This window comes from Labrus mixtus, chromosome 3 (assembly GCF_963584025.1).
Source record: "Labrus mixtus chromosome 3, fLabMix1.1, whole genome shotgun sequence".
Classification (NCBI taxonomy): domain Eukaryota; kingdom Metazoa; phylum Chordata; class Actinopteri; order Labriformes; family Labridae; genus Labrus; species Labrus mixtus.
In genome coordinates this window covers 26,375,761-26,387,661 of record NC_083614.1, presented here as the reverse complement: position 1 = coordinate 26,387,661, position 11,901 = coordinate 26,375,761, and the positions used below count along the sequence as shown (strand labels likewise).

Here is an 11,901-nt window from a genome sequence, read left to right as displayed (position 1 = left end):
GTGCCAATATGTCTTCCAAGCCACTTAGAAAGTCCAACTTTGTGGTCAATATAGAAATTCTCTGGGTCAAGGAATGCATTAAAATAACACAAGAATATTATTTTTGCCAAGATCAAATACATATGTTCATTTTGGCAATGTATTACATAATTTTTCTTGGTTCCTAGGTGGTTGGACACAAATAATCATGATGCTTTTGTCCGGCATGTCCCCATAATTTTGCTAAGCTGCCTGACTGTTGAAAAATACAGAAAGATACATGGCAAGTATACCAGGGTTGTTTTGAAGTACATTCTGTACCTTCATCCTGGTACTTTCCTTATTCAGACCACTGCTTTAAGCTGCGTTATTTACGTCCTTGTGAGGTTTCATCTTCAGTCTGAAAGACACTGAGTTGCAATGGGGGGGAGGAATAGATCCCCCTTCTGTATTGTCTTCAGAGGTAGTAACAGAGATGAGATGGTATCAGCTGAGACTGTGTGTGTGTGTGTGTGTGTGTGTGTGTGTATCTCTCCAGCTGTGCCGTGCTTCCACAATCCAGGAATGCAAAGTTAATTCACAGTCCGGGACACCATAATACACCGATGGGGAATCAGTATGAATGTACAAAGACGTGATGAGCTTAGTTATGGCACTTGAAAAAATAAACAGTCCAAAAAGGGCGAAAACATGCAAGACATGTTTTGTTTTTGCAATTGTAGTTTTACATTTAGCAAAAATCTAACTCGAAAACATGCTCTTGGAAACAAACAAACACTGTGTGAGTATAAATAGTTGGTAAGACATTAAGCAGCATCAGCTTGTTATCTGCATTAAAACAGAGACACTAGAGGAAAGATTGATGTTCCTTTTAAACTTCATTCATCTTTTTCATTCTATTCAGTGTTTGAATGTCATTCATCAAAATGACACAGGACACTAAGTAGACTGGACATGTTTAATCATTCAATCCCCCCCACCTTTTTTTTTTCTGACCCCCTTTCTCCCCCGCCAAAGCGAGCCAAATAAAATACTTTCTGAGCCTGTCTGGAACTGATTACTGGTGTATTGGATTCTTTCTACATGCATGTAAAAACAACAGCAGAAGCAAACTGCTTCTAAACAGCTGACTGTATTAGTTTGACCACATCATTGGTGGGTAGGTGGGCGGGTGTTTGTGTTCCAGGGTCGACAAAGAAGTTGATTTGAGGCCCGGAGAACATTCTGCAAGGAGCCGAGGGCCAGATGGCTGAAAGGAGGGGAGACAAAGATGGCTTGTTCAGCTCTGCAGAGGAGAAGGAGAAGGAGGAGGTGGAGGAGGAGGTGGAGGAAGAGTAGAGGAGCAAAAATGCTTAAGAGGAAATCAAGGGAGAAGTGAAGAAGTTTAGAAAGGGGGAGGAGAACATGAGTGAAGGGGGAAGGAAAAATGAGGAGGAGTGGTCTGAATTTCCATCCCTCGCCGCAGGAAATCTGTGTTTGGTTTAAATGCCAGAGTCTTTTTCGCAGGCAGCTTGTGTTTGTGAGTGAGAAGAACATACAGCAGCATGGTCAGCCGGTGAGTAAAACTTTCTTTCTTTCTTTTCTCTTCTGCAGGATAGGAACTTAAAGATGCAAACGTATCTGCAAAAAAAGAAAAACCTTTACAACTTGTAGATTTGTAGAAAAGAAACTCTAGAGCAGCTTAGCAGTGATTGTTGTTGTCCCTGTTAAAGAGAAAAAGATGTGTTGGTGAGTAAACATTGAAAACCTGCTGTAAAGGAAAACTCGCCTCACAATCAAAATGGTTGAACATTTGAAAGGGCTTTGGTTTAGAGCATTGAATTATGTGATTGCTGCAGCAGTTAGATCAAACCTTTTAATTGAAGTTAAAACCTTTAAGACATTTTGGAGAATCAGCATTCTTGCACCCCTCAGATTTAATTTTTAAGTTTATGTCTCAACATGCTGTGCTTTATTCTTGAAGTTTTAAATTCCAAATAAGACTTACTCGGATGTCATTGCAAATTCTAATGAGGATTTATTTATAACAGAATGTGCCAGAAAATAAAAAAGAGATACTAGAAAGGAGGTTTTAAAGTTAAAAAAGGTCACATATTTAGCTAAATGCACTTCACCATGTTTCTCTAACACTAATAAGTGTCTCTAGTCTGTCTACAAACCCCCCAAATTATGAGAAAAGTCCATCCTCTCCACTTTTCAGAATATGTGTGCTCAAACAGGCCGTTTGGAGATTTTCCCTTCATGACATCACAAAGGGCAGTAGCCCCTCCCCCAGGTGGGTGACACTCCCACAGCTAGGTGTTTGTTCTGCCCTCTGAGTCTGCCTTCTCACCGTAAACAATAGGACATGGAGCGAGAAAGCCCGATCCACCCCAAGCCCTTCCAGAGAGGGGGCGTGGTCAGACACAGCTCATTTACATTTAAAGGTACAGACACAGAAACAGCCTGTTCTGAGCAGGGCTGAATTAGAGGGGTTTATAGGCATGATCAAATACAGGATCAGAGTGGATTTAGAACAAGAAACTTCAAAGACATGTTTGGGGGAACTCTGAGACTTATTTAAATTGGCTGAAAAAGAGGAGAATATGTGACCTTTAAGACGAAAAATACAGAAAATACAGCTGACATCCTTACATTTTAATTTAGTTGCTCCTCTGGAGGCTTTAATGGTTTTACTAAAATTTCTTACAGAGATGGATAGATGCCTGTTTTATTATTTACTGTAGTGTAGGTTTTGTAATTTCCATTTTTTTCAGAGTTAAATTAAAAAAACATTACATTTTATATAACCTTTATTACATTGCACATGTCAGGCTACCATCAGCAGTCTATAAATGCCCTAATTTCACTTTTTTTTAATGTGAAGCATGGATGAATATTCTCTGAAGTTATTATTAGCATCACCATAATGCCACAAATGGTAAAAATGTAAATGGACTTTGGTGTAAAGATGATCAAACCAATCAGTATTCAAGTCATTCAGGGTCCAAAATTTGGTTTGTAATTTTTCTCTCCAGGGTTGAGCATCCTGCTGCAGGCTACAGGAAGATCTTTGAGACGGTGGAGGAGCTGAATGAACCCATACCTGCTGAGATCACAGGTAGGAAAACGAGAAGGCAAATCAAGGGGCGGCACTCAATATTGCTCAAACTTTATATTCCGTCAATTTAATCCAAACAAGGCAAGATATAGCGTACATGACTTACATTTGTTGTGTAGTAGTTGCTAGGCAACAAGCAAAAAACTCCCAGAAAACCAAACTATTGGTTTATTTTCATTAATCTAACATTTCAACACATTATTTATCTATACAACATAAACGGACACGTTTTTATTATTGGTAGCATGTTTTATTCTTTAGCTGGACTCTTTTATTCACCTCTTGTATCATTTCATCTTAAAGTTATGTTAACATAAATGCTTAAAATCAGACGCCACATACGTGTGTATTTTTGCAGGTAGGATACCGTCATGGCTGGGCGGCAGTCTTCTCAGGATGGGTCCAGGTCTTTTTGAGATAGGGGATGAACCTTTCCACCACTTGTTTGATGGACATGCTCTCATTCACAAGTTTGACATGAAGGACGGTCAGGTGACCTACTACAGGAAGTAAGCATATCACTTTTGACCTACTACAGGAAGTAAGCATACCACTTTTGACCTACTACAGGAAGTAAGCACATCACTTTTGACCTACTACAGGAAATAAGCATATCACTTTTGACCTACTACAGGAAGTAAGCATATCACTTTTGACCTACTACAGGAAGTAAGCACATCACTTTTGACCTACTACAGGAAGTAAGCATACCACTTTTGACCTACTACAGGAAGTAAGCACATCACTTTTGACCTACTACAGGAAGTAAGCACATCACTTTTGACCTACTACAGGAAGTAAGCATATCACTTTTGACCTACTACAGGAAGTAAGCATACCACTTTTGACCTACTACAGGAAGTAAGCACATCACTTTTGACCTACAGGAAGTAAGCATAACGTTTATACCACTTTTTAAGTGCCTGAGATATAATGTCTGATCTCGGGAAAACTTCCACCACTGTACTGAAATGATTTCTTGAGTTTTTGGCTTGGATCTGATCAAGGTGTGAATCCCGGAATTTTTAAAAGACATCTCAAAATTGCTGTGCCCACATTTTTTTTAAATTTTTTCTGTTGACAACAAATAATCTAGCAGATGTTTCCCTTTATCATATTTATCATTTTCATGCCAATTCAAATGGGTACAGAAGCATTTTATCACATCTGATTTGTGTTAGTCGATCATTTGCAACTGAAGAAAAACAGCTGACATGAAATTCATCAGCAGCAGACCACAAAAATCCTTCATCCAGCCATTTCCAACTGCTGAAAATACTTTTCGTTTATTTAGCCGAGTCAGTTAAATGCTTTATGGAATTCAAATAAACCCTGACAGTTTGATGACTCATAAATACCTTGTGAATTTACGGTTCTCTGGCGTATGATTACACGTCATTTCTCGTCTGCAGGTTTATCAATTCGGACTCCTATGTCCGTGCCATGACGGAGAACAGAATCGTCATCACTGAGTTTGGAACAGCAGCTTACCCAGACCCCTGCAAGAACATCTTCTCCAGGTGAACCCTCAACAGAACAGGATGTTATTTAACCATGTCCCCAACAGCTACTCCCCTGGGACCTTGAATATATGGTCAATGTCATGCAGGGGGCGGCTGTGGCTCAGTGGTAGAGTCTTTTTACTGATGCTGTCATGAGGGTTTGTGCAGAGTCTTTACCTGTGTTGTCAAATGCCCCACTGTATTTATAAACTGTTATGTCATTATTTAACATATTTATATACTGATAGTGAAGTTTGGTCACATAAAATGATGATGATCACAATGGTCTCGATATTATTATTATTTTTGTTTTTAAAGATTTATTTTTGGGCTTTTGGGGCCTTTAATGGAGCGATAAGACAGTGGATAGAATTGGAAATCAGGGAGAGAGAGTAGGGGAATGACATGCGGGAAAGGAGCCGCGGGTGGGCCACCCACTTGAAGGACCGCAGCCTCCACACATGAGGCGCACGCACTAACCACTGCGCCACCAGCGCCCTGATGGTCTCGATATTATTGATGAAGATGATGGTAATGACGATGGTTTTGTTTGATAACGGCGACTTTTAAGATGATTTCTGTACTGACTAGAGCTCTCAAGTACTGGCGTCCATGTTGTGCTTTGCCTCTGGTCACTTCCTGTCAGCACCTGTGTGTCCAATCGGACTCAAAGCTGATCGTCTGCACCTACTGACATTGTTTCTTTTTTTCTAGATCCTTGCTTGTGTTGTACTTACTCTCTGATGTACATTGCTTTGGATAAAAGCGTCTGCTAAATTAATTGTAGTAGGTGTAATTCATAAAAAAGACCATAAGCTTCTTTGTTTCCGCACAGGTTCTTCACTTACTTCAAAGGCATGGAAGTGACTGATAACTGCATGGTGAACCTATATCCAATCGGTGAAGACTTCTACGCTGTCACGGAAACCAACTACATCACCAAAGTGGATCCTGATTCTCTGGACACTTTAGAGAAGGTGAGAGCTGATTGGTTAACATCACAATCATTTCTTAGGACTTGCAGAGAGGATGACTCTGTAGAAGCTCAAGTGAAACTTTAACTTGATTATAATCTTCTCATAATAGTTTGGAGACTATAAGTTTTCTTTGTATGTATGCTGCAAAAATTATGGATCATATTTATTTTACTCTTCTTAGTATTGATTGCGTTAGTTTAAATGTTTATATAATTTAAATGGTTACCATAAAATTCAAATGAATGGATGAGGCTTTAGTTTACTTGAGTCTTATGAAACGATGACCCTGCCTTTATTTGGGACAGGCGTCAACAAGAGACGGGCCTTTGATTAATTTCAAACAGAACTCATTCAGGGGCAGCTGTGGCTCCATTGGTAGAGTTGGTCGTCTCTCAACAGGAAGGTCGGGGGTTCGATCCCCAGCTCCTGCAGCCACATGTCCGACGTGTTCTTGGGCTAGACGCTTAACCCCAAGTTGCTCCCGCTGATTTGTCGGCATGTGTGTGAATAGGATTAGTTACTTCTGGTGGTCACTTTACAAATCAACCATCAGTGTTTGAATGTGTAGGTGTGACCTGCGGTGTAAAAGCGCTTTTGAGTAGCCACAGGACTAGAAAAGCGCTGTACGAGCTCAAGACCATTTACCATTTACCATGAACAGAAAAGATGGGAAAGACTATGAATTGTAAATTTACACCTGGAAAAAAAATTAGGAATTACAAAATCACTTATTTGATCTTGCTTTGTATGTAAGCCCGTCTCTGCACTGTGGGGAGACCCCGTTGTTAATCTTACAATTTATGATCTGCAAACTAATCAAAACTAAATGCACAGGAGTCTCTTATTGGGTTCTGTAAACGAGAATGGGCCTTAAATCTGAATGTGCTTTATTTGAAGTTTTACGGTATGCCATTTAAAAAGCTTTGTACAGATCTGCTGCACCTACTCCTCATCAGTCTGACACATTTTTCTGCTTCTGCCTGAATCCATGAAACAGGTGGACCTGTGTAAGTACCTCTCAGTGAACGGGTTGACTGCCCACCCCCACATCGACGAAGATGGTGCGGTCTATAACATCGGAAATTGCTTTGGCAAAAACCTGAGTCTGGCTTATAACATCGTCAAGATCCCGCCTGCTCAGGAAGGTGAGTTTGTTCTGTAATTTTATTAAACGTTTTCTCTTTTTAAACAGCAGAGAGGCATATTGAATTCAGTTTTGGGGGAGTTGTAAGAAGTTTCAGAGGAGTTGTTAAAATGTTGCCTGTTTTGAAAACATATGTTGAGTTAGTGTAAGAGTTAGTGAGGTGCTTTAAACGTGTGGTTCTTAACGCTGAGCAGTTATGAATACATCCAGGAAGGCCCCCCGCCATGACATCACAAAGGGCAGTAACCCCTCCCCCAGGTGGGTGACACTCCCACTGCTAGGTGTTTGTTCTGCCCTCTGAGTCTGCCTTCTCAACATAAACAATAGGACATGGAGCAAGAAAGCCAGAGACACCCAAGCCCTTCCAGAAAGGGGGCGTGGTCAGACACAGCTTATTTACATTTAAAGCTACAGACACAGAAACAGCCTGTTCTGAGTAGGGCTGAAATAGAGGGGTTTATAGGCATGATCAAATACAGGATCAGAGTGGATTTAGAACAAGAAACTTCACAAACATGTTTAGGGTAGTTCTGAGTCTTATTTAAACTGGTTGAAGAGGAGGAGCACATGTGACCTTTAATGTCACTTCCCCGTTTCCTGTGTTTTCAGACAAGTCAAATCCACTGGAGAAATCTGAGGTTGTGGTTCAGCTGCCCAGCAGTGAGAGGTTAAAGCCCTCCTACGTTCACAGGTTCACACTTCATTCCTTAATTTTCTCACCAAGAATACATAAAATAATTAATTAACACCTCACAAAGTTGTAAGTGCTTCATATGAACACATTTATTCTCTCTGTTTATGTGTCTGCAGTTTTGGTATGACAAAAAACTACTTTGTGTTCGTGGAGCCGCCGGTGAAGATAAACCTGCTCAAGTTCCTCTCGGCGTGGAGCTTCAGAGGAGCCACATACATGGACTGCTTTGAACCCAACGAAACCATGGGGGTAAGTCAGGCAGGGGGGTGGAGCAAAGATGTTGGTATGGTTTAGTAGTATCATGGATAGATGAGGGTTCTCAACCAGAACCTCTTTATAAAGCAAGGATCAAACATAATCCAAAGACATGAAAATTGACCAAAAAGACACAAAAACTAATCAAACAGAGCTCCTTAATATACCACAATTAACACACCAATTGCAACAAAAAGCCAGAATGATCATGAAGAGATTTAAAATGTGCATAAAGAGACATAAAAAGACCCCTACCCCCCTCAAAAAAAAAGAAAAAGTACTTAAATGTGACACAAAACAAATGGAAATACAAAAAGTCAAAGGGATGCTAAGCGGCCAAAATTGACTAGAAACAACTTAAGCTGTCAACTTTAACACGTGTGATTCACCTAGAGACTTAAACACTTTAATGCAAATGAAACAGGACTTTACACATTTACAAAGAGCCTCATTCACTTTAATTTTCCTTCAAAATTAAATTATTTTACCTCATCGCAAAATATTGCATAATACATTTGTGCAGCGTTAACACACCATCAGTCGTCCTGTGTTTGCATCCATATGTTGAGGAATTGGCGCCTCTGTATGTGTAGTGTTGTGCACGATGAGCAAGATGAGCTTAGGTTATTTTGGCTGGGCAGCAGGGGCGGATCCAGGGAGAGAGCCAGGGTGGCCTAGGCCCCAACTTAAAATCTGATGTGCCACCCAAAAAACAACATCAGTATGGGCTGTGTTGAAACAGGCTTCTAGTACCTTTCTTTGTGTTTCCATGTGGCTCATTACGAGTTTAACATTTTATAAAGTAAATACTGGTGTGTTTAAATGTGGGATTAATCGTGTTTAATCACCAGCCTCGGCTGTGATTGATCAAAACTCTGCAGCACTTAAAACAACCACAGAAAGACGCAAAGCATAGACATAGAGTTACAGCAAAGAGATGCTAAACCTGTGAATGCAAAGACATAAAAAACTGTGAGGTTTGTTTGGTATTAGACTCATCAGGTAAGACCCAAAAACCAACACAAAGGGACCAAAAAGAGGAGCAAGATGACAACAATGCAACACTATCAGCCTTAAAGATACAAAAAAGCTTTTGGACACAAAGCCCCAAAATCAAGATCTGCAAGAGGACTATGAAGAGATGCAAAATGTTACCAAAGTGAGCCCGAGGGAAAAGAAGCAAAAGAGCAAAATAACTTCAAAAAGACACAAATTACCACAAATAAATGCAGCTCTTTCAGCTCGTTCAGGAGTCTGTTGTAGTAATCTGTCTGTTGAAGTTGTTTTTTTTGGGAGGGGTTTCATTGATTACACGTGTTCATATACTCAATGTGTGTTTTTGTAGACGTGGTTCCACCTCGCCACAAAGGACCCAGCAAACTATCTGAGCAACCACAAGTTCAGAACGTCAGCTTTCAACATCTTTCACCACATCAACGCGTACGAGGAGGAGGAGGGATTCATCGTGGTCGACGTCTGCACCTGGAAAGGGTGAGTGTGTGACCCTGTGTGTGTGTGAGTGTTTAAAGACTAGCGGTGTACTCTCGTCCTCACATCGCTCTCTCTCTTTTTGCTCGCACAGTCATGACTTTGTGTATAACTACCTGTACCTGGCCAACCTGAGGGAGGACTGGGAGGACGTGAAGAAAGCAGCCATGAGAGCTCCTCAACCCGAGGTCAGACGATACGTACTGCCGCTGGATATACATCGGGTGAGTCCACACCCCACACACACACGCACTCACACACACACACACACACACACACACACACACACACACACACACACACACACACACACACACACATGCACGCACACTATTGTCCAAGACAAACGATTAAAGTAGCTATGATAACACTTTCTTAACATGGTATTTTGCTCATTGATAAAAAGGTGTATAGATTATTATTTAATTTATGTATTATCCTAAATGTTTTTCAAGAAGACGGCCTTCTTTGTTGCGAGGATATTTATTGAACAAGCAAATGATTAAAGGAAGAAAGTCCCGCTGGCTGTGTTGTTGTCAGAGCCGTGTTTACATAGATGGGACGGCCGGCTCCTCCCCTTGAGTTTAAAAGCTGTTTAAGTCAAGGACTAGAGAGAAGAAGAAGAACATACTCACTGATTATTTTGGATGTCATGTAAGTGTCTTTAGATCACGGTCATTTCTGTGTCAATTTTTGTGCAATATGAAGCTACGAGCTAACTAAAGCGTGCTAACATTAGCATGCTAACACAACAATGCAGGACACAGGTGACTGCAGCTGGAGCCAAGGACAATTCATTTTGTCCACCGCTTGTGCTTAATGGTGTTTAATTATGGTGCGTTCTGATTCATAACTCCTTGGTGTGAATGCGAGTGGAGGGGGGTTGGAGGTGTGTCGCTGGAGGAGAGCGGAGAGTTTGTATTGGTTTCATGCTGGTGCTCAAGGGCGACATCTACTGGATCAAACAGTCACACGTTCTTCCTTTAAACAATGAGCCCTGAGATCTGCGGTGTCCAGAACTGAATAATACACACATCCATGATCCTAAATATATCTGCATATCATTATGGTGTTACGCCCCCTGGTGGATCTTATTAACACTCTTCTCCAACTAAATCCCAACTTCCTGTTTTAACATGAGCGTAACCTTGTTTTAACACTCTGTTTTTACTGCGTGTTAAGTAGAAGGTCTGAATACCTCTTGTGGTTTTTTGTGTTTGTTCTCAGGAGGAGCAGGGGAAGAATCTAGTGTCTTTGCCCTACACTACAGCTACTGCTGTTCTTCGTACTGATGGCACCATCTGGCTCGAACCTGAAGTCCTCTTTTCTGGACCCAGACAGGGTAACACACACACACACACACACACACACACACACACACACACACACACACACACACACACTGCACACATACACATCTGTGCAATCCCTGGAAGTCTTCCCATTAAAGTACGGAGCAAAGTTGTAGGATGCCCATCCCGGCAGCTCTTTCAAGGACACGCCCACCCGGAAGCTGACTCAAATTTTCCTATGACCAATGGCTTTCCTGTGGCCAATCAGGGGGAAGTGGGCCCGTGTGGAGCGGGGCCTTAAAGAGACAGTAGCTGAAATAAACTGTTTCAGGCAGAGGATTAAAAATGAGGGATTTAACTGACACCAGTATCCGATAAATAAGGAGGTTTTTACACGTCTCGTAATGCGACTCAGTTAGTGTCCCAGACTGACATAATTAATGGTGAAAGTGAATAAAAAATATCTACTTTAAAATACAAAGTGTGACTATAAACTCTGTGTATCACATCTATCTTGTTGTCTCTCCTTCTCTCGTGCAGCTTTTGAGTTTCCCCAGATTAACTACTCTCTGTGCAGCGGGAGGAAATACTCCTTCACTTACGGCCTGGGACTCAACCACTTCATCCCTGACAGGGTGAGAGAGAGAGAGCGGCCTTCAGTAAACACATCGTCTGTCTCCCTACCTTTAAGAAATCAAAAAAAACGTCTTGGTGATGTCGTCGTTGTCTTTGCTGACTTGTTTTAGATCGTGAAGCTGAACGTTCAGACCAAGGAGACCTGGGTGTGGCAGGAGGACGAGTGTTACCCTTCAGAGCCGCTGTTTGTATCCAGACCTGGAGCTACAGAGGAGGACGACGGTACAGAAGACACAGAGTTACACTTTCAAACACCGGATAAATATCAACCCAAATGAAACCCTTAGATACGCATTTATCCATCATGTCTGTGAAGGAACCTTATCTTCTGTCTTTGTGCTTCAGGTGTGCTGCTGAGTATCGTGGTGAAGCCGGGTGCAGAGAGACCAGGCTTCCTGTTGGTGCTGGACGCCATGAAACTGACTGAGCTGGCCCGGGCGACAGTCAACACCATCATCCCTGTGACCCTCCACGGCCTGTACAAACCATAAGCCTTCATCCTTCGGACTCTAAATAGTGGATCTCTGAACATATTGTACCCCGAACAGTGACTTGAAACGAGGCAGTCAAACAAAAGTATTTACAGCAACTGTCATCGTTTCTGAGGGAGCCGAGAGAACAAGAAGTGATGCTTAATGTTATCTTTTGACTATTAAAGATTTTTATATATGCAAGGTGCAGGGGCGTGTCCAGACTTTTTGGAGTCGGGTGGCCCGACTGGGGCATGCCACCCCTAAGTATGAGATCTGGTGCCTTGTCGAGTGTCACTGCTCATATCTTATGTTATTGTTTCTATTTGCCCTTATATTATATTATATTACTATTATAAGCATT

General features: G+C 41.5%; 1 protein-coding gene across 1 annotated transcript; it reads left to right on the top strand.

Moving 5' to 3' along the window:
* Positions 1 to 1,382: 1,382 nt before the first annotated feature.
* On the top strand, positions 1,383 to 11,745 carry LOC132969041 (retinal Mueller cells isomerohydrolase-like). The gene is made up of 14 exons (XM_061034300.1): positions 1,383 to 1,534; positions 2,997 to 3,079; positions 3,438 to 3,588; positions 4,492 to 4,599; positions 5,417 to 5,558; positions 6,556 to 6,703; positions 7,312 to 7,393; positions 7,513 to 7,645; positions 8,997 to 9,142; positions 9,234 to 9,363; positions 10,367 to 10,481; positions 10,972 to 11,066; positions 11,178 to 11,289; positions 11,413 to 11,745. The coding sequence occupies exons 1-14, from the start codon at positions 1,524 to 1,526 to the stop codon at positions 11,556 to 11,558; spliced, it is 1,602 nt and encodes a 533-aa protein (XP_060890283.1). The 5' UTR covers positions 1,383 to 1,523; the 3' UTR covers positions 11,559 to 11,745.
* The last annotated feature ends 156 nt before the right edge of the window (positions 11,746 to 11,901 follow it).

Bases quoted from the DNA above. Each gene is read 5' to 3' on its own strand.
- LOC132969041 (XM_061034300.1), top strand. The intron at 4,600-5,416 runs GTGAACCCTCAA...GTTTCCGCACAG, and splicing joins TGCAAGAACATCTTCTCCAG to GTTCTTCACTTACTTCAAAG. The intron at 10,482-10,971 runs GTAACACACACA...TCTCTCGTGCAG, and splicing joins CTTTTCTGGACCCAGACAGG to CTTTTGAGTTTCCCCAGATT.